Source organism: Physcomitrium patens, chromosome 3 (genome assembly GCF_059467195.1).
Source record: "Physcomitrium patens ecotype Gransden chromosome 3, ASM5946719v1, whole genome shotgun sequence".
Classification (NCBI taxonomy): domain Eukaryota; kingdom Viridiplantae; phylum Streptophyta; class Bryopsida; order Funariales; family Funariaceae; genus Physcomitrium; species Physcomitrium patens.
In genome coordinates, this window is record NC_143412.1 from 7,074,618 (window position 1) to 7,099,982 (window position 25,365).

Genomic DNA, 25,365 nt, shown 5'->3' on the forward strand with positions numbered 1-25,365 from the left:
CGGTGAGAAAGCCAATAGTGAATGATCTTGAATTTGTACCTGTCCATGTGGCTGTCCATTAGAATCTCATTTTGTACTCTAGAGGATGTTCTCAGATCTTACCAATAAACTAGACTATGGAAAATTATAATAATAATAGAAATAATATAGAAAAAAATTCAACAACAACAAAGTAGGATTTTCATTATGAGTGAATAATTATATAAGTCTTAAAAAATAAATAAAAAATAAAAAGTAGAAGTTGTTAGGTAGACATTTTCTTTTTACTACATAGACACATTCCACATAAATATTTTTATGAACAATAAATATTTTAAAATTAAATATATTTTTTAGTTATATATATAACATTAAAAAAATAAAAATAGGAATAAAATATAATTTTTTATTTTTCAAAAATTAATTTCACCAAGATTTATAAGGACAAAAAATTAAAAATTAAGATAATACAAAGGCATAGAATATGTATGAATAAGAGAGTATCAAATTTTATTATTAAATTAATTAACATAATATGAATCATGATTTTAAATCACAATTAATTATTTTTTGTATGGGTGTGTATGAGGGGACTATCTACAAAGTAAAAGATGGGTGTCTATCTAGCAAGTTTGGTTCCTTATTTTTTCAATGACATATATTATGCATACTCTTTACATTGTTCTCTTTTATTAAAGATATGAAAAAGGGTTTATGATTTTGAAAAGAAATAGCACTTAAACCGTTTTTTTGCAAATTTTCAAATTTTCATATTTCTATTTGTGATAATGATTTTGATTTGTTACAGTGTAATGATTTGTGATAATTTGAATTTCTATTGTATTTATAAAATCAGCTAGAGTATTGATTTTGTATGTGTTTATTTTCTTTTGAAGATCTAAGTCATATTTATAGTTTTGATATTTAAAAAAAAAAAAAGAAAGAAAGAAAGAAAGAAAGAAAGATAGTCAACTTGAATAAATTAAGTTGAAGATTAGTTTTTATTTAAACGTGATTACTATTTAAGGCATCCGAATGTTGAGATTTTTAAGTTTTAAAAATATTCATAAAAAAAAATTAAAAAATTCTTAAACAATAATTTTATAATAAAAAATGAAAAAAGAAAAAAGAAAAAAACATTCAAAATAATAATATTCTTATTTTTATTTTTAAAATATATACATAAAGCTGAAAGCAAACTAATATATTTTATTTTATTTATTTTATTTTTTGAAATAGCTTTATGAACAACAACTCAATTTATTGTCAAGATATCAATTGTATTGTTGACATTAGCCCATGCAAGTTAATGGTGTAATAGCACCATTGTAAAACTTGTAAAACCAAAAATAAGTCAAATTATTTTAAACATACATGAAGTCTTTTAAATCTCCATCTACTTTTCAAAAAGGTTGGGAAAAACCTCTTCTAAACTTGTATTAAAGATGTATACAATGTAACAAACCAATCTTTATAAAGAGTCTTATGTAGTCTATTATCCACTTGTTGGCTTTAAATAGTATGTTAGTTATACTTATTTTTCTAATAAACATGGTAAAATTTTAAGGTCCTTTCATCAATTGTACTTAGTCATTCACTTTTAATGACCACAATCTAAAGCTTTAACAAGAATCCTTGCTTGGTAAATAAAATTATACTTTTTAAGATTTTTAAAAAGTATAATATTATTTTATTTTAGCAAGTTTTGACACTACTGCTTGAATTTTGCTAAAAACCACCACTTGACAAGGACCCAATGGACTTTCTAGGAGATAATACTATTCGCACCACGTAAGAAAAGAAAAGAAAAAAAGTACATGCTACCTCATCTTTTCCTTTTAGGACCTTCACATTGACTTTGCCAACTACAAAGCCAACTAAATGAGGCTTCTTGATTTCAAGCAATCAAAGGATTTAAAAAAATACAAACCTCTCACCTTGTGTCTTAGATATAAAGACCCCCATAGTAACACTTTGTCTTCTCTTTCTTTCAATTTCCTTAAATCCCTATTTACTTTTTCCTCAACAAATTTCCATCTTCAAGTCTGCAAAACCAGTTTTTATTTTCATTTATTAATGAAACCTACTCCCATGAGATTTTGCAAAAATAGGAGGAGCCATCCATCATTTCGGGCAAAGGATAGAGCTGGGTAGTTGGTCCAGGGCCATGAAATGAGGAAAGGGAGAGGTCCAGTTGTTGTTGAGGCTACAACAAGGGGCAAAAACACATACAAAATGGGGAACACTTGTCTTAGAGGGAGGGAGGGAGGGCAGGATACTCATGGAATTTGCAGGGGGAGCTTGGGGTTCCGTTTCCACCTACCCTTGTTTAGCCCAGCTTATTACTGCTACCCCTACCCAAGCCAGCATTTTCATCACCAGCATCTCCTATATAATCTTACACCCTCACGCCAATAGGCTACCCCACACGGCAACAGCTACTACAGCTCGGGTGAGCGTGGAAGACGGTAATAGACCAGCAGTGCAGAACTCTGCGTGACGAGACCTGGCGCGACGACAGCAACCGTTGGCGCCGTCCGGGACGGAAGCGCGCGCAAGGACGGTGGGTGACGTGGCATGACGGTCACAGTCCACGTCAGAACGGCCTAAGCTGTGCTAGTCATGAGGCGAGGGTGACAACCAATTGTGAACGGAGGATGAGAAGCTCCACGTAGGAATATATATATATATATAGATGTATATAAGTAGCCAGGGAAGGGGTTGCTATGGGAGATGTGGCTTTCGAGTACGAGCTCGCTCGCTCGCTCTTTGTTTCGCTCTCTCTCTCGCTCTCGTCACTACCTTCGCCGTAGAATTCTCGCTCGGATTTATTTACAAGTGCCTTGAAACCATGGTGTGGATAGAGACGGCGTCTCGGTAAAAGGAAGAAAGGCAGGCGCAGCGGAGTGATCGTTCCATGATCAGGTGACCGGAGTGTTAAATCGTGTGCTTTGGTGCGAAGGGGACGACTGGCTAAATGATATAAACATGAATGATGCATGATTTTGATGCATACGCGTTTTCTGGACCTTGTGTGTTGTGGAGGCATCGATACGCCGATGTGCTCGACACTCTTTCTATGTCTGATTTATGATAATGGCTGGTGTACAGTATTGGAAGATTGAGAGGTGCTGGAGGAGTGAGTAGGAATTTTAGGAGGTTTGTTGTTGATCGTTTACTGGCGGTCTTGGTTCAATTGCAGGATTTTTGAGGAAGAAGTGAGGCGGTTGGAGAGGTGGATTTGACGGAAAGGTTGATGATCCAGGTATCTGGTGCGGGCTTTAGTTGTTGTGTGAGTCAAGCCCACGGTGAGGGGAGTTGATTGCTGCAGGTTGTTGCAAGATATTAAGTCTCATTCGAGTTTAGTTGGCGTAAATTTTTTTATTTTTTAAAATTTTCTTTGTCGGCTGCGTTTTCATGGACTGAGACTATTTGCTTCGATGACATTGTCAATCCAGTCCATGAGACGTTTCTGCAGGATAAAGAACGGGGTGAACGGCATGGGCATTACCATTGAATTTTCGCGACTTATCTACTCGCCAGCCTACAGAAGTTGCAATGTAGTGTGCCATGTCCTAGTCCTGCAAATGGCTATCTCAGCAACAGCGGCGCTACAGCGTGCTCATCCTCCTGTCGTTGATGTGAGCGTATTTTCACACGTACTTGAGGTAAATTCGTCAAAGAAGGCACAGTTTGTTCCTATGTTTGGAGAGCCTGGAGATATTGACAGCTCTGTCAATGATGGGAGTGAGATACGTTTGCGTTTGGAAGGCCACTCAGGTACGGCTCTTGTGACTGATGAACTTTACATAGGAATGTCACGTTTGTTTAGATCACTATGCTAAGAACAAGTGGTTAATTTCTTGTGCTTCCGCCTACACTGGGTGATAAAGAGAAACCATTCACAGCCAACATCCTTAAATTCCGCTTCATGAATGGTTAGGATATTCAGGATTCTACTAACTAAAGATACACATCAGGTGCCAAGAAGGATCTCTTGGATGTCTCCTCTGTCCTTAAAATCCCAGTGCACCGTGGAATTTAAAGTCTCTAAATTTCATATGCTCCATGCATACAACTACGATTGCTGCAGGCTCAGGAATAAAGTCACAGAACTCTGTTTTCCGTGGATTCTTCAGTGCGGGAATTAAACTACCATGCGGTTTCGGCGGCAATTCAGCTGGCATTGTTTCAGCCTTCTACGTGAGTATCTTGACCCGATTCACTAAAGAAGTGATTGTCGATGTCACTAATCCGTTCCACTTGCACTCCTCCTAAATAGTCAATGCCCAGCTGCTTCGTGGTGGAAAATCGCATCCATCGTTGAATACATTCTACAAGATATGTGTTGACGACAGGGCAACACAACAGTGTAATGAAATTAATCTGTTCGTCATAATTAGGCGGTCGTTATGGTGTTCAATACCGTATGAATCTCTTCTTGGTCGTCATTTTATTTGTGAAGAAATGGTCAGTTTTAGTCGCTTACAGAGTTCACTCCGGGTAGTACAACCAAATAATTGTTCTGATTGGTTCTTGGTACACAGTGGCCGCTTTTGTCGACATTTTTAGTGCAAACTGAATTTCAAAATGATTTTTTGCAGGCTTCAAATGGAGGGTCTTATCCTTCCAATCATGACGAAATTGATTTGGAGTTTCTCGGAGTTCGACCAGGCCATCCATATGTAATCCAGACCAACATCTATGCGGACGGCAGCACTGGAACGGGCCGGGAGGAGCGCTTCAACCTTTGGTTTGACCCCACAGTCGGTTTCCATAATTACAGTATTCTTTGGACTTATCACCACATTGTGTGAGTTTCATTCGGCCGATGTACAGAACACACCGAATGTTGCTTTCGGAATCAAACAAGCTTGTCTCTATATCTGAAATTGTTGCTATCCATGATGGTGCCTTGGTCTAAATCTTAGCATGTGCATGGAGTTGTCGCTCATATCTTCCATGTTGAAGATCTGCAGATTTTTCGTTGATGATATCCCAATTCGAAGGTACGTCTCTCGTCCAGAGCTAGGGGTGCCGTACCCAACGAAGCCAATGAACGCATTTGCAACAATCTGGGATGGTTCAACATGGGCCACAGAGGGTGGGCAGTATCATGTAAATTACACTCAGGGCCCATTTGACGCAACGTTTACGAACTTGAAACTGGAGGGCTGTGTCTGGGACCCGAGGCTGCAAATCGCTGCCCCTGAATGCGCATTGCATACTTATAAGGCGTGGTTTAACGACAATGCAATGCAAGAGATGTCTGCCAAGCAAATGATTGCTTTGGAGTGGGCGCGATCAAATTTTATGTGGTATAGTTATTGTGATGATCTAGAACGGTGGCCTGTACAGCCTCCGCCGGAATGTCCTAAAAAATTAGGTTGGTCACTTCCCCTACTTTAATTTACAGTATCGTTCCTGCATACAACTGCACTTTCTTTTTTCCTTTTTTTAATTTTTTTTTTTGTTTTATTTGAGAATATGGGGAGGCGCACGTGCCACAAATGATTGGCGTTCGCTTGTCACCAATCAACCCTGTGGTGAGGATTTTGTGATTGTTCTGTAGTGATTGAACTTCACAATTATATCTGCGATGATTCAGTGAGTTTGGCACCTGCAACAGGGAATTTGAACAACCTAGTCACCAGCGGAACGCCACCATCACCGAGGAAAGGACCATGGCGAAAGACTCCGAAGTCCAAACCTTTTGCTAGGCATCAGCCGCCAACCCTTCCTCGGGTCCCAGGGCAGAAGCACAAGAGAAAAATTGGCTCCAGGACGAAGTTGGATGCTTTTCACCAACTCCCATTCTCTCTATGGAAGACGAAGTGAAGTAAAGTTGCTGGAGGAAAAAATAAAACATTGATTAAAACTTTCAACTTTTATCTTGGTGATTCCGGTAAGAAAATACAACATTATATTCCGCCAGTGCCATTGCACAAAATTGTAGTCTTTTTTCTTTTACAGATAATTGCTTGACTGCTCAGAGTGACGCGAAGGCACCGGATCAAGATCGCATGCTCAATTGGTCGTTTACGCAATCATCTGATACTGGAGGTGCTTCGTCTAATTTTAAGAATCTTAAACCATAGATAACATTTACATGTGAAAAAATCTTCTCGATTAGCAAACAGGAGATTCGTAAGTGCAGTGTTTATGACAGATATTCAGATGTGATCGCCTCATTCCTGTACCATCGCTTAAGAATCTACAATTGGCTGTATTCTGGACGACTTCGGGGCAGCAAGTATAACCAATGCCCTAATCCGACATGCCACGCATATCTATTGCGATGTATTTAAATTTGGAGAGCATCAAATAATACAACTCCTGATCAATCCTGTCAATTTCGTAAACAGAGGTTCTGTGCCGTTGTCTCAACTGCAACCCACTCCTTGTCTACAATCCTGCATAATCGCATGTGTCAAGGTTTTCCACATGATTTTTTTTTATTTGCTTTGGTAATCCATCCAAAGCTAAATGAGAATTGTGAGTTTTTAAACAAGTCAATTATTTCATTCGTCATATTAAGGTGGAAATATCTAAGAATTTTTGTAGATCATCACTCACACAGATTGGTTATAATATCAACTTTGAGTTCCTTTCAGCACATTGGGGAAGCCTATCTTAATTTCTTCCTCTAATATATCACAGCCACTAACCAACTGAAAAATTGTACCCAAAATGTCAGAGTAAGAACAATAGATGCTGCCATTAGATCAGAAGATTTTGGCCAACAAGACCTCGGTAACAACCCAGGAAGAAAACTACCTCTAAGAATCTCATGAATACCATCTACAGAGCCTCAGTTACCATTAGTACGAAAACTTTACAAAGCAGGGACTTTCTGTGATCAACTTAAGCAACCTTGTTGGAATTCCACGTGGAATAAAGCCACGGAATCTGGATCAATTGCATGGCCAAGTAGAATGTCCATACAATCGTCAGAGCCTTAATTATGAACGTTAATGGAGCTCCTCCTCCCATTACCATCACAAGCTCCGCAGCTCTTGCTAATTGCTTGAACCTGAACATTGTGTACACGATCGGGACGAGAGGATAGGCTGGCACCCTGTCGTTAATGAGTAGCTTCTCATATGCCACCTGCAATAGCCACCTCGCTCGTTAAGTCATAATCCTTGGTGAACGTGTTTCAAAATTGGGTGCGTTATTTTGGTGTGGGGAGGGAAAAAAACAAAAAACAAAAAACAAAAAAATAAACAAAAAAAAAAAGAAAAGAAAAAGGTGAGGCTAAACTATGTTAATCACATGTATTGCCCTAGATGAAGTACTACTATCCGCACGGTTGAAACCGTACGCGACCAAGTTAATCCATAGGCATAGATCCATGATATAGTGGTGTTACAGCAAAAGATATGGATTACATATTACAAAAAAAGTTGACCCCATCTACTGCTGTGGGCACATTGAACCGAGAGGTGATAGAAGGGTTTCCACTTTACAGAAATTTTAACAATTGAAAAGACATCCTCATAGAACCGATCAAACCAAAAGATAGTGATTTAAATACACCTCAACATATCAGAATACGCAATCACATAATCAATTCGGTGAGAGAATTTATAGAGTAGACCCGTATCACACCGTAATCGATCTCATACTCCAGCAAGATTCTGGGAAGAAAAAATTACCTGAATAAAAATCAAGGCCAAGTAGGAACCAAAAGCTGGTAGGCCCACTGCTAGTTTGCCAAGGAAAAAAGACAGGATCACCCCAATGACACCAATTGCCACCCCAGCGTAAGCAACGACTTTGGTGAGCACGGGCTCGCCCTTCGGGTACCCAGTGTACTCCCATGGGCCAATCCAGGGAGGAGACCCGCCGGAATTTGTCTGATGGTGGCCAGCTTTATCCGCCAACACGAAGAATAAATCTGCTGCAAAAACGAAGAGGGCATCCAGACCAAAGGTGGCCAAGAGACCAACCAAGAAATTTTTCTGCAAGAGTAAGATCAAAGGGATGGTGGCTGGTGGAATGAAAACTGCAGCTGTAGCCACGATTGGTCCACCAAGCCACAAGTAGCCCCAGTACTTGTCTATGAAGTTGTTAAGCTTTTCTCGCAAAGTTGCTACATCCTGTTTGGCACGCGTCTTTGGCTTGGCTTTCTCACCCTCCGAGCTGCCATTTGGGCTCCCTGAAGCAGCCGCAGCGACTGTCAAGCTCTTGGCTCTTAATGGTTTTCCATATAAAGTTTGTTTAGTGATGCCATCTCGGAGTGGGTTGAACTGCAGTGAGCTCCAGCTACGGACATCTCTACGCCACAAAGTAAGAGCTCCGGAGGACGTATGGGAATGTGAGAGACCAACAATGTGAGGTAGTGTGCGCCCTTGATTTTTCAATGAGGGAACACGTGTCGAGGCTGCTACATCGGGCGGTTTGGCCTGATAATCTGCGAAGCGCGTACCTTTCAAAATTGATATCACAGAGCAAATAACTAGTCATGTAATGTGGATTACATATTACAAAAGAATGGAAAACAAAACGTCGCTCTGGGTCAGGATTGACTACCCTAAACTTGAACAATATCCTTTTCAAAATTGAAAACATAGCATCAATACGTGCTGTAAGGTTTGTATTAGATGTACTCTGCGAGCCCTAAACACTACTCAGCACACCATGTGAGCTATACAAGCTCTGTGCAGCCTCGGGTATGTGATAAAGGATTTGACATCTCCAACACATTCCGCAAAAACTTCCCCACACCAAAATTAGAACCACCATGTCCACTGACGCACAAAACAACACCAGATCACGGCAAAATTCCAAGCATATCATCCACCAAAATTTCACGAGCGGAACGCGGGACTCACTGTAAGGACCAGCGCCAGGAAGAGAGCGATGCAACAAATCTTTTACTCCCATAGTCATAGTCACTTTGACAGAACAGCTCACTACTCCGCAAAATTGACAACCCAAAATTCTTTCCCCAACCAAACTGATATCTTCAAAGCCTCCCCGAAAAGCCTAAAAAACTCGACAGATTCAAGACCACCAAGGCCACTATATCTTGGTTTACGTATGCCCGCCAACCCAACTATTAGAAACAGTTCCTTCTCCAAATGTAGAATTGTCAACCTGCATGTTCAAGCTCCCCAATGCTCTGGTGGAGAGTGAAGCTTCGTCAGGGGGTTATGCAGAGCCGTCCGAGCATTTGCCACGTGGTAGATTCCACTTGGCCAAGGGAAGCTTACAGGCGGACGCGTGTCAAAAAACGCTGACGTGGGTTGAGCTCAAAACCATGCATTACGTGTGCAGTCTCCATATGTATGCTCTTGCATCGTCGACTTGGGCCGCGATCAGGCAAATTTGCAAATCAGCTTTTGATTGTCGATGAGACCCATCCATCTGCTGGGCCACAGGAAGATAAAGAGTAGTAGGATGCGCTCTAAGATGGATCGATATGTCGATGAACACCACATAATCCTGGAACACTCTGCAGGGGTCCATCACGGGACCGAGAATTCCTTTGCCTTCTTCTACAAATCGTTTAACTCGCGGTTTCGGAGAGTACTTTCCTGCCAGGTTGTAACAAAGCTTTCTCCTATTCCGGAGGCAAACCAGAGCCCACGCTCTTAGAATGCACTATCATGATTCCATATAATATACAGGTCGAAATGGAAGAGTCTGGACTTCTGTAACATCTTCGTAAGTCTATTACAGCTCGTTGTTTACTTTATTTGGTAATAAAGCTTGGATACACTGATGGTAGACAGATGAACATATAAGAGTTTCTATTATGTATCACTACGCTGTAACATGATCACGATATTTTAGGAGTTCAAATCCTCATTGAGCATGTATAATTTCGGCTCTGGAGCAAAATTGATAACATATTACTGATGTTGGAAGCTCTCTTTGGACATGCTAAGAAAAGAAAGGATTACTTTCAAAAGATACTAAATTAGAATGTCACCATGGAAATTGCTGGTGAAAAATTGATAGACCATACAAATCTGGTGCTAGTCACTCGAAGAAATCACAAGAGCACTTTGCCGTGCTTCAACTACATAAGTTAATGCTAAAATGTATGAATGAACAAGGTGCTCATGAAGAATTTCAAGAGGGCGCGTAACTAAGTGCACCTCTTCTCAGAGACCCTGCAGACAGCGCACACAACCACTGTTATATATTTGCGACTGTAGTGCCATCTGTATTTTGCAGTGTCTTACTGGTAAATACAGAAAACCACTCACCAAAGACATTCATGACAATCAAAAGTGTACACAGAAGATGCGTACCAAGAGGGTTGGGAGTTTCATGGCCAGCTGAGCCACTACATACAGGCTAATACATACAATTGCCCCAGCTGTAGCCATCTGGTACAGTCGTGCATTGTCTTTGTGAGGAACAAATGCATTTTTCAACTGATTCGTCAACTCAAAAAATCGGTAAGATACCTGTAACATATTGGCATCCAGATATCAGGTGATAAAAAGATGATTACAAAAAGCTCACACAATTCAATCACATGTCGAACGTCAAATCAGCTTGTAAGATAATTACCAACACATAGATAGCAGATGTTGCCATGAAGTTAAGAAGTGGATAGTCCGGAATAAGGGACAGCAGCAGTTTAGGTTGTCCGTTAGACACGCCAGTCCTAAAGGAGAAAAAACATACACGAACTCAGAACGCGGGTACATTAGCATAATCTATGCAACAGAGTACAGAAAATGGCAAAAACCCCTGCAACAACAATAGGTGCACTCCCAAATGTAAAGATGTAGACGAATATACTTGAAAAGATGCTTGCCTGAGCCATATGTGAAATTGAGAGATATATGTCTCCAGCGTAATTTTTCCTAACCACCTGTAATGGCAGAATTAGTAAAGCAGCTGGAGACCAAGCCCATTTAAGATATTTCAGTACGGACAAGCATCACAATCTCTCTTATGAACATGAAACACATACTAACATTTAAATCTGATGCAGAAAATAGGACAAAACGAAGTATCTAACATCTCCAAGAGATACTTACGCAAAAAGAGTAAGAGAGTAGTTGCGGAGAGACTGTGAAAGATTGCGGAGGATAATGTATACCCTGCGTTCAGTTCAGAAGTCAAGATAATACAATCAATTTTTTCGTCTTGAATTCTGAACGAAAGAATTTTGATCCTCAATTACATTTGAAAATAATTTTGAAGGCCTACTGAAAAAGAAACATCATTGAGGTTAGAAATAGAAAAACAAGATACCAGTAACCATGAGGCTCAATCGTGACGATTCAAGTGAAATCAAATAGAAAAACTTACGTAATAGGAATCCATGATGTGTAAGGGTGAAGCTTATTGTACGAAATCTTATCGAGGGTATAAATGTGAACATACCACAAATAACCCATCTGCGGTAATTAGCGCACGATATCAAAATTTAATAATGACACATCATTTCAACACTTTTTGCGAATAAAAACCAAAAACGAGTAGGACTGCAACAACTTCATAATAATCTTTTGACCGTAAATTACACAAACATACCAGCACTGCAGCAGAGACAACTGCAAATTTCACGACAGACTTGATTTTATATTCCATCTCTTCAAGCTTCTCAAGCCACGTTTCCACCTGGAAACATGTAGTTCACAAATAAAGATGTTCAATCATGCGAAACTTACAAACTTTTGCAATAAATACAATTCTGTAGTAAGTCACAGCGGAAAGGCAACACTCACTCTTACGGGATCTAACCAAACCATTTTTCTACGGTTAGAAGGTGGTCAAAACGACATACCGTAGGATGAAAATAGGCATAGAGCATGCCAATAATCCAGATATATCGGTCGAGCCCAGATCTGAAATGCCATTCGTGAAGCAAAGGCGCAGGGCTCTTTGCCAAAGGATCTTGATATGCTGCACAAGTAACCAAAATCCTGCGTAAGCTAAATAATACCCTAATGGGATTGTACTGGCATCATATAGACAACCTCGATTTCTGAAGTACCAAGCTCTGTAAAACTGAAAACTAACTAAAACTACTGAGCTGCGACGATGTAAGAAAATACAATAAGTACTCCACAAAAAGAATCGATATACAGCACTTGGACTTCAGTCTAGGAGGTCTACCAAGAAGAAAAGTAAGAGGACTCCAGAGGAGATCAAACACGCCCGGAATCTCCCAGACGATTACCACCACCAGAAATGAGAGGATCATTTTTATAGTCATCACAGCTGGCACTTCATTATACTTGGAATAGATGCCAAGGCACCCATACACCATGAGTGTGAAGAGAGTATGCATTGGACAGATGTAGTAAAGCATGTAATCATTGTTCAGCACTATGCAGCAAAAAAAGACCAGGAAATTGAGTCGCCACATCATCTGTCATGGCACTAAAAACCGTTAACGTGTGCTAACAATTCCTTAAAAACAAAACAAGAAACAATGTATGATGAATTAACACACATCCTCATAACTGGTTTGCAGTACACCTCATAGACCAAGATAATCAACTGGTACAGATAAAGCGAACTGAACAAACCTGTGCAAAACGACCCAAGCTAAAATCTTTTCGAACGTAATAGTACGAAAAGTTGCCAAAACCCGTCATCCAAACGTAGGCAGCAATGAACACCCGAATAGCATTGTAAAACTCCTTTGCTTCGAAGTAGTGATACATAAGGAAAAGGACCTGAAATTTTAGACAAGTAAATAATACATTATAAATTCAGTGAACAGGTTAAATCATCGAACTAACGATAAACTTTCTTCTTAACAATTCACAAGTCGCAAACAACCTGGATTTGGTACCGAAACTTAGGTGATGATCGCGAGCTGTAATCTAACAAACTGTAGCGAAGGTAACATTAGAAACACAAAGTAAGTCCTCTGGATGAAGTGAAGAAGGCTAGTAAAATATCGCACTGATTCAGTCAAAAGTCCAGATTTTCATGAACTAGGCACACCTGCATCCAGCCCTTCCATTCTTCTGTTTGATGACGATTTAAGTAGAAAATAGATTTTCCAGCTGCAGCTGATTTATCAGCATGCTTCTTCAAGGAAGTAAGAGCTGACGCTAGAACCAACAAGAGATACAAAAATAGAAACAAGTCCCTGCTATAATGCTGCACAACAAAGTTAAAATTCGGTTTAATCTTGTCCCAGAAACAGTAAGAGAACTTCGGTGAAATAAAATTCAAACCCTGATAAACGACCAGAAGCACTTCCCCTCCGCAATCCCATTGGATAAACGCCGCCAAAAATAGAATCATAAATTATATGAGACGAATCAGTAATTACCTTTCTAGATGCAGAGAAGGTGTTGGTTCGATCGCAAAGGTAAAGGAAGCAGAGAAGGCCCAAAAATTCAGCACTGCAAACAAAAGAAAGTAAAACAGCTTCTTCTTCAGGAAAACTAAAAAATTGACGAACGTGTGCTCAAATCATCAACATAGCACAATGGAATTCGACAAAGAGTTGATTGGTCACCCACTATGGTCACTAGTGGTTGGTTACAAGAAAATCTCATAAAAGTTGGTTCGACTCAGGATGAGAAAGACTTGAAGCAATATTTAGCTAATTATTATGGCAGAAGAAGAAAAGCTTTCAATAAAGCATAAAGCAAATTTTGAATGCTAACTAGTGTGAGGACCAAAAGAAGACACCACATGCAAAATACATCTGACTAAATGGCACATTCCTCTCTGAATGTAAGAACCCTTACATAGCTCTCAAAGTGAGGCGGTTCTCCACCAGAAAGGTTTCATTCAAAGTCAAAAACCTGCACATACATCGATAAATTTAACTTCATAAGATCAGATCTTAAGAATTTTAGTATCCGAATTCAAGACCTCATTCTGACTATATATCAGAAAAGTGAGCCACATATTCAAGTATGCAACTAATATCGATATGGTTTCCGAGTGTTATACTTAATTAAAGATGCTCGTACTGAAGCGGCTTCAGCTCTACCAGTTCCACTTATAGGAAGACCAGCTTCAAGTAGAGCGGCTTTCTCCTCATCTTTGGAGGATCCATCTTTCAACACCTCCAGTTTTATGTCATCATGTCTTTGACAAACAAGTGCTAAATTAGATAGTTACCAAAAACGTTTTTGCACAAAAGTTCAGAAATTGAATATTTTAAACCTAACCTTCACATTTACTCAGAATGTGAGTACACACAAAAGCAAAGGAAAAATCAGCGGCAATCACAAAAAACTACAGCTAACATAAAAGTATGAATCCTACATGACGCAATTGCAAAACATTTAAGCTAATATGCATCAGGACCATCTAGGATGATCTCTACGTGGTCTTGATGCCAAAACCCAGGCTGAAATGTGACGATAGTGTGGAACTTACACTTTGATCAGAGGTGGATGTTTCTTATAGTCCAGTATTTCAGCATAGATCCATGAAATTATCAAGGGCATCAATCCAAGAAAGAACGCCACCTGGTCGATTCAGCAGACAACGATCACAAGCGAAGAATTAATCAGCACAATGAACCCTCACCATACAGGCATCCGATCAACAACTGTAAAATCATTTGACACATAAAACTCAATTTCTTGGGATCTGAATTTGACATCTTCAAAATCTCTATGAGAGAAGTTAACATCGACCAGTCACATCATAGAAAAAAAAAATATACTCTCATCTAACCATATCCAAATGTAAAATACAACAAAGATGCATTCTACATGCTCACGGCGATGAACGTCATGGCCACAATGTACAGCCATCACGCACTGTCTAGAAGAACTGCTGATAAGAGTTATACTATAACAACTCAACGAATGGACTGCGTAATTCACAGAGGCACATTACGAAGCCACATTTCCTATTCTTTCGTTTAGAAGAAATAAACCTATGATCAGTGTCTCTCAAACATTTGCTAAGAGTGTAATCCCAAATTGTAAAAGTAGTGACCGAGGTCTCTGGACAAATAAGAAATATCGGAAAATCCTACTCCCCTTGTAGAGATAATGAAACCTCCAATATGTCACTAGAAAAAAATATATACAGAGAATAAAAAATATCAGATCGGAAGTGGCCTGAGCACATTCAGATGCTGATCCTAAATATTCGAAATCGTTCACCCGAAACATCAATAGGTTAGACGCCGAAATAGCAGCTTCACAGTCTAGCATCCGTATCAGCGACTCAAGTTCCATGTCCTGAGGCCGTTGTGATTATGAACGAATTATCACTCAGACTACAGAGGTACTACAATCTTGCCGATACGGCGAAAGGTACTCTTTCGAGAGTTCACTCAAATCCGATCCACTTCACAAGTCGAAAAACGCGTACTAATTCAGAATTTTATGCTAACTCAAAATACGAGGCTAATTCGGCAACCTGTCCGCCTTCACAGGAGAAGGAAAAAATGACAGGGGAGATGCCCTTCGAAGATTAGTCTCTTTCGTCGCACTGCTGACGTCCAATTGAATTGCACAAATAGGACCTCTATAATTCGCGATTTCTGAGAGCATATATACATGACGGCCTAAACATCCCTTCGGAATAGTACACTACGTTAAGCTCACTCCAGCCCAGAGAAGATACAAGGTCCAACAACACAACGCAGAAGCACAAACCTGGCAAGCTTTAATATCTTCCATTGTGACTCCCTCCACGGGAACACGTTCGAGGGCGTCCATTTTGCCAAGCGCTCTTATCAGTAAACTTAAAAGCGCAGTCAAATCTTTCTCAGATCCACCTCTTACGGCTCCACCAAAGTCACGAGCACTACAATGCTGCTGACGCCACTCCGACTGGCTGTATCAAACGCGCTACTCTAACCAAACATTCCGAAGTGGCATTCCTCCCTGCGCCAAATCCAAAAGCGCGCACAGACATCGCCAGACAGCTGCTGCAGGGTCTCCATGCCCACACCACTCCATACACAACAACTCCGCATCATTCCTTGACACGACGCATCACCATCTCTCCTTGCCAATCCCAAACACTACCAAAATAGGTCAAGCGAGGGAGGTGAGAGGCACCAAAAACATGGCCAAGCAGCAAATTGATGTACACTAACTGACTCGTGATAGCGTCTATACTCTCGTGGAAGGTCGCTCACATTGCTGTCATGGCAAATTCCCCCTACCGCTCTTCGTCGCCTCTCTCTCTCTCTTCCTCCCATCTCCTGTTCACAAATAATTGCGTCGAACGATCACGTATTCCCTCCTCAAACATCCCCGATCGTCCGAGACGACGGAACGACGACGACGACGACGACGACGGATCCGAAAGCACGCTGCGGATTGTTCACGGCTGAGGAACGAGTTTAATAAGACGTCGTCTGCAAAATAAAAATAATAATAAATTAGAAGCCGATGGATGAGATCTTCCATGATGTGCGCATGTTCCCAATTAATAGATGAAGACGTTCATCTTGTCGTCGTCAATTTTGGTGCAAGGGATAAAGGAAACATTTAATTCCCCTCTAAGCTAACTGTTCATTGGCAGCAGGATAAGCCACTTCTTGAGCTTGTTGTGGCAGAGGAAGGTGGATAACAAAAGGATCACATGTTCTCTTTCACTAATGTGAGTTATTTTGAGACCTCCATTGTGCTGATTTTAGAACCCACACAATCCAAATAAAAGCCAAACTTGAGTGCCATAGAGTTACAATTATTGGGAGTGTATTTTTAGGGGGAGAGTACAATGAATGACAGTTAAATGATTGGGATTGTATGAAGTAAGAGAGAGAGGTGGGTTGGTCAGTGAGTGAGTCAGTCAGAAAATGTGCTGAGCTAGGCATGTTTTTGCTCATTGACTAGGGCAAGCAATTGGGCCTTTTGGGTTGTACAATAGCTTTGCTGGAATGATTTGGTGGGCCTGATGCATAATTCATGTAGCTGATGGGCACTTCACACCAGGGAATAACAATAGGAATGAAAATGAAAGTATTTCTGGCAAGTTCAAAATACCCAACTTTAGGGTGCCTGTCTGTATGAGACTTGGCCTTTTCGACCACATCCTCTCTCTCTCTCTCTCTCTCTCTCTTTTCCCCCATTCCAACAGGTTTTTGTACTTGTATGTGTGGTGCACTGTCTGTGAGATAAATAATAATAATAATAATACAACCGTCCATCTATCAGTTAGTAATTCATTCATTCGTTTTGCATCCAAGGGGGGAGAAAAGGGTGTCAAAGGTGAAATAAGATTGTAATAGACATGGCCACTCCCTCACCCCCCCCCCCCTCCACCATACGTACAAAACCACCTCCTTATCTTTTTGTCCATTTTGTTATTGTTGCTTTCAAGGAGTGGGAGGGGTCAAGTACTACAGACCAATTAAAAATAACAATAATAATAATAATACTAATAACAGAAATCTGCATGAACATGGGTTCCTACAACAACAACAACAACAATGCATGGTATAGTTATACTCCCACACATTCATGTGACAGTTACTTTGTAGTCAAACAAAAACATGTGTTTGTGTTTTTATATAAAAATACCTTTACCTGCTTGCCCTACATTGTGCAAATTTCAGGTAAATTTGAAACTCTGAAGCAAGGTTTAAATAATAATAATAAAAAAAAACATTTAAATTTTGACAATTATTTTCTGAATCTAATGCAGCTAACTAGCCCATTTTTTCGAAAAACTCTAATGTAAGAGGAGCTTCAAGGGACAACCTTGATTGGTATATTCTACAAATTAGAAAAATCACAATGAAAAATAAATGCAATATATATATATATATATATAATTTTTTGAAAAAAAATATAACTTTGAATACCAATAAATATTTTTTTTTTCAAGAAATTGTATTATATTGCCTCAGACATTCCTTCTCAGACCAATTTTTTGAATTTTGTTTCCAAAAACTTAAAGAAAAACTCTAATTTGCAGTAAATATATATATATATATATATATATATATATATATTACAAATTTATTCTAAATATTTATCTAATAAAATTTTATTTATTTATTTATAATAAGCACATGTCAAAATCTATGAATATAGAGTTGTATGGCAAGCTTAACTTTGTTGATAAGAATTAGACTTACAAGGTTTGTATGGACTGAGAGCCTATTTATCACAATTTATGCAAATGTGCTTTTTCCTAAGACTTTTATTTTGTTTAAGGAGCCATATGACACAATGTTTCAACTTTTTTGAAAAGCTCTTTATAGTTGATGAAAGTAGTTTGAAATAAGAAGACATTGTAAATCCAAGAAGAAGCTTTTTCTTTATATACAATCAAATATATGTAGATAATTGTAAGTCTTATATCTAAAGTAGACTTATTTGGTGATGTTGCATTGAATGGAGGTTTAAAATGCTTCTAAAATAACAAATTTTCTTACATCTATATTTAAGTTTTTTATAACATAATTTCAAAGCATGATTAAACTTTATTTTTTACTATACATATTTAATTTTTACGTTGGTTTGGTATTATAATTCCAAAAGTGTAAATTTTTTATAATTTTAATATAAGTTTATTATTGCATTTATTTTTGAATGAAAGGAGTTATATCACATATGATTTTATAGTAAAGTACTTTTATATTTTCTAAAAATTTAGAGGTATATAAGTGTGAAGGACATGAATCTCAAATAACCAAAAGCAATAAACTATTGCATTACTCAAAAAGATTGAAGAATCATTCAAAGATGGTATATTATTAAACTAGAATGGCTATTGCAAAAGACAAGAAGACTAGAAAGACTTGAAACAAGACTAAGGATTAGAAGTACATTACCAACTCTTGTCTCCATATATACTATCTAACTAAGAGCTATATCAAAATGTTCTATAGAATCTCCAATATGTGTTGACTTTACAAGATACATATTTTATCTTGTAAGATAAATTTTCTAAATATGTACTACATAATTAGTTTATTCCACAAGCAACCAACATGTGTGATATGTGGTTAACTTTTTGACCAAGCTTTAACCTACCAATCAACTATAAACATGTATAAAGTCAAAATTGCACCTATAAAGCTTTTAAGAAGCTTTTCTAAAAGATATTATGAAATTAATTTATTTTTATCTACTTCTACTTAATAATATAGATAATTATTGAAGTAAATATTTATGTCCATGATAGAAAGTAATATATTATTTATTATCTAAGACTAATATCTTGAGATTGGAAGTGAATCAAATAGGTTAAGCATGATATTTTTTATAAGTTTATGATTAAATTCTCATATAAACTTGATGAAGCAATGTCTAAATGATTTGTTGAAATATTAAAAATTTATAAAGAAAAATATATATAAATAATAAAAATATATTATTTTAAATATAAAGGTTTCTATTTAGTATCTTAGAAATTATTAAATCAAAAAATATATAGACATGCATCTATAGTAGATATAAATTACACGATTCTATTCTTACAACAATAGTAGGATTTAATTTGGTTCAACAAGTAGCAAATATAGATGTTCAATAATCCACTTTAATTATAATATTATGATACAAGTAGTATTAATCTAAGAAATATTGTATAAAATATGAATAAATATAATAAAATTAAAAAAATAGATAATGATTTTTTAAAAAATATTTTAATATTATAATTAAAATGATAGATAGTTTTATATTGAATCAAGTCTTAAAATAATCCAATAAGCTCCAACATCCTCTTTCAACAAAAAAAATAGAGATATTTTGTAAGAAAAGAATTTAAATCCTTAAATAAATATATAATCTAGAAATTTATAATTTTATTCCATGATAACAAAGTAATTGATTTGAAGTGAGTTCTTTAAAAAAGACTTGTATGTAATTAATATATTTATTTTAATAAGATACAAATTATTAAAAAATTATTTTTTAATAACAGATATAAATTATTATAAGATATTTCTATATTTAGTTTAATTTTTTATAAATTAAATATTTATTATAATTATTATTAGCTTTTTTAAGAATATAGAATAATTTGATAATGCTTCAACTTACTTGAATGGTCAATTGATGGAAAAATACATATGCATGAAGATTTTTAAAGAACTTGAATTCAATTAGAATGCAAAGGAAAGAAATTGTAGTTGTAAAAAACCTTATATGGTTTAAAGCAAGATTATAGAAAATAGATAAAAACTTAAGTAATTTTTTCTTATTCTTTAATTAAAAATATTTAATTTTTAATCTTTACCTTATTCATAAAGCTTACTAATGAATTAGTCTTTGTATCTATTATATATATCAGTGATATATTGATTAATTGCAAGAGCTTTAAGATTTTTATAACATGCATGGAAGAATTGTTGAAAGACTATAAGATGAATGACATTCGTGAACTAAGCTATTGTCAAGCATATGAATCTTGAAGAAAGAAAATCCTCAATACACTCTTGTGTTATAAAAAAAAATAGAAAGTCACTCAAAGATGATATAATATTGCACTAGAATAGCTATTGCCAAAAACAAGAAGGTTAGAAAGTCTTGAAATAAGACTAAAGACTAAAAAGACATTGATAAGAATAAAGAAGGCTTCACTCTTGTCTCTATATATACTCTTAATTAGAAGCTACATGGCAATGTCCTATAGGACATCCAAAACATGTTGAATTTGTAAGACATGTATCTTAACTTGCAAGGCAAGTTTTTTATATGTATACCACATACTTAGCTTGTTCTACAAGCTATCAATACATGGTTAACTTGTTGAACAAGTTTCTAGCCTACCAATCAATTATAAATACATGTAAAGTCAAAACAACATCTATGAAGCTTTTAGAAAGCTTTTCTAGAAGATATTATAAAATTAATCTATTTTTATCTATTTTTACTTACTTCTACTTAATCATATAGATATTTATTAGAGTATGTATATATATCCGTGACATTACTTCTCTTTTTAAAGATGACTTCTACAAAGTGTAATCATCATGTATTAATAAATTCTAAGATGTTGCAAATTGTATTTGCCACATAGTTTGATCTTTGTTCTCTTTTACAATGGTTGATAGGTCCTCTCAGCCATTGATAATTTCCTAAAGCAAGGCTAAAAGACCACCTTGTTATTTGGTCATTGTTGAAGCATTTGTAACTTTGTTCAAATAAAACATTTGAAACACTGTCATGAGTTGTTCCTGTCTCTAATAAAATCACCAAATATTTGGAGTCCCTTCTAAGGTTGTAATATCAAAGATGTTGTATCTTGCCATCTATTTGTGGAAGGACATGTTGTTCTTAAGGATCTTCATCTTGATTTTGTCATCTTTAAGGTTGTAATAATTGCTATGCTTCATTTGATAAATCCACAAATAAAAGTTCTTGTGTAATAAGATATAGATAAGATGATTATATAGATAATTAGAACTATGGAATTTTTTAGAATTGGAGTTAGGTTAGTAGACTAAATAAGATCCATTGTAGAAAATTCTAGAAAGAATTTAAGGTGATTATTTAGATGGCACTCACTATAAAATCTTTTAGAAAAAAACTTAGGGTGGTTATTTAAGTGGAGCCTATCACTTAAGAACATTCTAGAAAGTCTAAGGTGGTAGGACTAGGTATAAATAGGACTAGCTTGGGCCTTTTGAGGCATCTGATTAAGTATGGCTTCAGACCTTTTCTCTTAGTAAAGTTTGATTCTACATCTTTCTGTTCAGATCTATTTTGTTATGTTTTAGTTTGCTCCATTTTATCTTTCATATCTTCTTTCATTTAGTTCCATTCAATTTTGTTCTAATCTATTTTGTCCTATTTTGTGAGGATGCCTTATGTTATTATAGACTGGAAGGATTTTGAGTTTTTGAGATAGTTTAGTCTAATTTCATTCATATCACAGTGAGTATTAGATTGTTTACTTTTGGTAGCATGTCAATAGTCATCATTTAGTTCAAGGTCAATTGTTATGGTTATATTGGATATTATGTTGAGGCTATCATAAGTTATTCTTAAAAACTCAATTCGAAAGTGAACAAACGTTACAATAGTAGAGTCCAGTAGAAAAATTATAATATGGGAGATATGACAGAATAATCCCAGATAGAGGCTCAAATACAACACCTCTTAGGCCAGATAGCTACTTTGCAAGGGCAAATAGAAGCTTTGACGACAAGAGAGTCAACATTTGCTAAATTGAAATTGAATAAGCCCAGTATATACTCTGGAACTTCAAGACAAGAAGATGTATGTCAATGGCTCTTCAATATGCAACAATACATCAAACTATTTGAAGCAAATACTAGTGAAAGAATTATATATGCAGCCAGCTATTTGAAAGATGTGGCAACTGTTTGGTGGCGACATCGAGTTCAAAGTTATGGAACTTAAGGTAGATTTTGTGACTGAGAGGAGTTTGAGACTGAGTTTAGGAATCAATTTTGGTCTATCAATACAAAAAAGATAGCACACAATTACTTAGCAAATCTTATACAAGCTAAGTTGCTGCAAGATTATGTCTCTTGATTCAAGTCCATAAGTCTCTAAATTGATAATATTTCAAAGGTGGAGATGATGGATCAATTCTTACAAGGTTTGAAACCTAGAGTCTAGAGAGAAGTAGAGCTAAGGGATCCACAAACATTCAAAGAGGCAATTTAGATTGCAAAGAGGATTGATGTTATAGATTTCAGAAATTGTGGAGCACAACCTATAGTACAAAGTCCTATGTTGCTATCTCATATTATGATACAACAACCAACACTAATGGAGATTGATGCCTTACAAAGATCATTGAGACTACAAAGACAAAAAATATTGGTGCAAAAAAGATTGTGTTTCTATTGTCGAGAGTAAGGCCATCAGATTGGAGGTTGTCCAAAATGTCAAAGTGCAAGTATCAACAAGATAAGGCTAGTTCACAAACTCCAAATTCACCAAGTTGATAATGAATTAGAACAGGAAACGAGACTTTCTAATAAAGGCATCAGAAGCTAGTACTAGAGATAGCTATTATCTCTCAAAGACAAATGACATAGCTTCAGATAACTATAAAAAAAAGTCGACTGATGCTTCTTATGGGACTATTAAGAGGATAACCATGTCAAGTGCTTATAGATTGTAGCTCTATAGAAAATTATATCTCTACTAAAATTGTTGACTGACTTGGAATTAAAACCAACAAATTCAAAGGAAGAAGTATATACCTTACAAATGACCAATAGAACATATTAAGTGAGACATGTGAAAAAAAAACTTTAAGATTTACAAACACCTATGTCTTAAGAGAGAATTTTAAGGTAACAAAGCTAAGATATGATATTATTCTTAGTATGCCATGGCTGGAGATGGAAAATAAGTAAGTTGATTGGGTAGCAAAGACAAATTTTTTTAAAGATAGAAGATGCAAGGTGATTCTTTGCACCTCTACATTAAATAAAGAAAAAAGACAATTTGCAATCAAAGACTTATTTGAAGGGACAATTGTTATGAAGAAACAACTATAACATTAGCAACCATTATATATGGTGGTTCCAAATCTTGCGTTCGTGGTGGAAAAGAGATTCAAAGGGGCAGAATAAGCAAAGCAACTTATATGGGAATATCGGGATGTCTTTCCAACTGACCAATCTAGTGGCATACGTCTTGATTGAAGTGCCATCTTTCATATAGAACTATTGCTTAGAGCCAAATTAGCAAGTTGACTAATTTATTACCTAGTACCAAAAGAACTTCAAGAGCTATAGAAGACATTGGATAAAATCTTATAGTAAGGCGTCATTTGAAAGAGAAATCACTATGGAAAGAACATGTACTCTAGCACCTAAGAAAGATGGTACACTTTGCTTTTATATCAACTATCAAGGTCTCAATAAGAAGATTGTTAAAAATACATATCTACTTTCATGCGTAGATGATCTTCTTGACCAACTTTGAGATATAATTATCTTTGGTAAATTAAATCTTTGGAGCGGCTATTAGCAAACACCTATTACAAGAGAGGATGTAAAAAAGACAACATTTTGTATATGCTATGGATATTTTGTATTTGCAAATGGCTGGTTTTATCCTTTGGCCTCACCAATGCTCCAATATCTTTTATGGGTAATATGAACAGATTATTTTAAGACCTTTTGGACAAGTATATAGTCCTTTTCATTGATGATATCCTTGTATATAATAAAATCTCTAAAAAATATGAGCAACACCTATGAGAGGTGTTGTATCAATTACAAGATAGTTGATTTTATTGCAAGCAATCAAAATGTGAACTTTGAAAGTTGAAAGTCATCTTTTTGGAGCATGTGGTATCCTTCGTAGGTATGCATATGGAGCAAGATAAGGTGAAAGTAGTAGAAGATTGGCCAACCTTCAAAGATGCTTTTGAAGTTCGCTCATTTTTAGGCCTTGCTAGATACTATCGCCATTTTATTCAATGATTTTCTTACATTGCTACATCATTGACAAACCTATTGGAGAAAGATGCTTCATTTGAATGAAAATTGGAGCAGTAAAATGCCTTTAATAAGTTAAAAGAGGCACTTATTATTGCTCCAATATTGCAATTGTATGATCCTAATTTCCCTTGTATACTTGACATTGATGCTTCCAACTTTGATATTGAAGTGGTCCTTCAATAAGACTTTGGTAGAAGCCTTCAACCTGTGGTGTATAAATCATGCAAGCTCAAAAGAACATGACACAATTATTCTACACATGATCGAGAGCAATTAGCAATTGTACATGCTACAAAGATGTGGCAATGCTAACTATTAGAGAATACCAATGGTTGTTTGGATTGACCATCGACCCTTGCTATATGATTTGCATCCCAACAATATAAAATTGTGGCATTATCATTGGAAAGAACAGTTGCAGCTTTTTGATATTCAGCTTAAGTATAAACGAGGAAAATAACATAGTGTGCTAGACAGTTTATCAAGGAGACCAGATTTGAAGGACAAATTGAAAGATAAGACAAAAGTTACTACCATTAGTAGTAACATTTCAGATTTAATCAAAGAGGCAAAATAAAAAAAAGCTATGCAATAAGATGCTTATTTTAAGATGGTTAGCGATCGATTGAAGGTGGACAATATACAATATCAAGATTACATTCTTAGTGAAGGCTTGTTCTATTTCAAGAAGCAAATTTATGTACCCGACAATGCTAAACTCTAGAGGTGTATACTTCAAGAAGAATATGACATTCTAATATGTGGATATTAGGGACAAGAAAAGATCCTAGAACGAATCTTAAGAACATGCTTTTGGACATGTTTGGTTTATGATGTTTGAGCCTTTGTATGCTACTATGAGTCATGCCAATGTAACAAAGTACACAATGCATCGTTTCTTAGATTATTATATCAATTTTCATATCCATGATATATTGAGAGTAGGTGGCTATGGATTTCATTACATGTTTGTTACAAACGCTTCATAATCATATTGTAATTGTTATCTTTGTGCATCGACGTTTGAAGCAACTTCACTTGGCCGCGGGTGTGCTTGAATATCAATGTCTCAATGC

General features: G+C 36.5%; 3 protein-coding genes across 5 annotated transcripts; 1 reads left to right on the forward strand and 2 right to left on the reverse strand.

The window, feature by feature from the left end:
* Positions 1 to 2,727: 2,727 nt before the first annotated feature.
* LOC112280033 (putative xyloglucan endotransglucosylase/hydrolase protein 33) lies at positions 2,728 to 6,341 on the forward strand. 2 transcript variants are annotated; one of them, XM_024514954.3, is made up of 7 exons: positions 2,728 to 2,904; positions 3,182 to 3,244; positions 3,438 to 3,759; positions 4,073 to 4,182; positions 4,584 to 4,792; positions 4,959 to 5,365; positions 5,609 to 6,341. In XM_024514954.3, the coding sequence occupies exons 2-7, from the start codon at positions 3,236 to 3,238 to the stop codon at positions 5,815 to 5,817; spliced, it is 1,266 nt and encodes a 421-aa protein (XP_024370722.1). In that variant the 5' UTR covers positions 2,728 to 2,904; positions 3,182 to 3,235; the 3' UTR covers positions 5,818 to 6,341. The 2 variants fall into 2 exon arrangements, with proteins under 2 accessions (XP_024370722.1, XP_024370724.1); XM_024514956.3 differs by having other exon boundaries at positions 2,765 to 2,904; positions 3,458 to 3,759.
* Positions 6,342 to 6,534: 193 nt separating this feature from the next.
* On the reverse strand, positions 6,535 to 8,972 carry LOC112280034 (uncharacterized). Of its 2 annotated transcripts, none has more exons than XM_024514958.3 (3): positions 8,817 to 8,972; positions 7,638 to 8,395; positions 6,535 to 7,089 (listed from the first exon to the last, which is right to left on the reverse strand). In XM_024514958.3, exons 1-3 carry the CDS (start codon positions 8,872 to 8,874, stop codon positions 6,844 to 6,846), a joined length of 1,062 nt encoding a protein of 353 aa, XP_024370726.1. In that variant the 5' UTR covers positions 8,875 to 8,972; the 3' UTR covers positions 6,535 to 6,843. The 2 variants fall into 2 exon arrangements, with proteins under 2 accessions (XP_024370726.1, XP_024370725.1); XM_024514957.3 differs by having other exon boundaries at positions 7,638 to 8,410.
* On the reverse strand, positions 8,838 to 16,223 carry LOC112280032 (protein REDUCED WALL ACETYLATION 4). Its single transcript, XM_024514953.3, has 16 exons — positions 15,546 to 16,223; positions 14,308 to 14,399; positions 13,876 to 14,013; positions 13,668 to 13,724; positions 13,244 to 13,316; positions 12,910 to 13,068; positions 12,486 to 12,635; positions 12,070 to 12,325; positions 11,738 to 11,856; positions 11,485 to 11,571; positions 11,260 to 11,348; positions 10,986 to 11,048; positions 10,760 to 10,816; positions 10,510 to 10,606; positions 10,245 to 10,403; positions 8,838 to 10,103 (listed from the first exon to the last, which is right to left on the reverse strand). Exons 1-16 carry the CDS (start codon positions 15,606 to 15,608, stop codon positions 10,095 to 10,097), a joined length of 1,668 nt encoding a protein of 555 aa, XP_024370721.1. The 5' UTR covers positions 15,609 to 16,223; the 3' UTR covers positions 8,838 to 10,094.
* Between the last annotated feature and the right edge of the window lie 9,142 nt (positions 16,224 to 25,365).

Bases quoted from the DNA above. Each gene is read 5' to 3' on its own strand.
- LOC112280033 (XM_024514954.3), top strand. The intron at 4,793-4,958 runs GTGAGTTTCATT...GAAGATCTGCAG, and splicing joins TGGACTTATCACCACATTGT to ATTTTTCGTTGATGATATCC. The intron at 5,366-5,608 runs GTTGGTCACTTC...CACCTGCAACAG, and splicing joins GGAATGTCCTAAAAAATTAG to GGAATTTGAACAACCTAGTC.
- LOC112280034 (XM_024514957.3), bottom strand. From the start codon at position 8,874: ATGACTATGGGAGTAAAAGATTTGTTGCATCGCTCTCTTCCTGGCGCT. The intron at 8,411-8,816 runs GTGAGTCCCGCG...CAATTTTGAAAG, and splicing joins TCCTGGCGCTGGTCCTTACA to GTACGCGCTTCGCAGATTAT. The intron at 7,090-7,637 runs GTAATTTTTTCT...TGGCTATTGCAG, and splicing joins TGGCCTTGATTTTTATTCAG to GTGGCATATGAGAAGCTACT.
- LOC112280032 (XM_024514953.3), bottom strand. From the start codon at position 15,608: ATGGACGCCCTCGAACGTGTTCCCGTGGAGGGAGTCACAATGGAAGAT. The intron at 12,636-12,909 runs GTGTGCCTAGTT...CTAAAATTTCAG, and splicing joins AATGGAAGGGCTGGATGCAG to GTCCTTTTCCTTATGTATCA. The intron at 10,817-10,985 runs GTAAGTATCTCT...CTGCCATTACAG, and splicing joins TACTCTCTTACTCTTTTTGC to GTGGTTAGGAAAAATTACGC.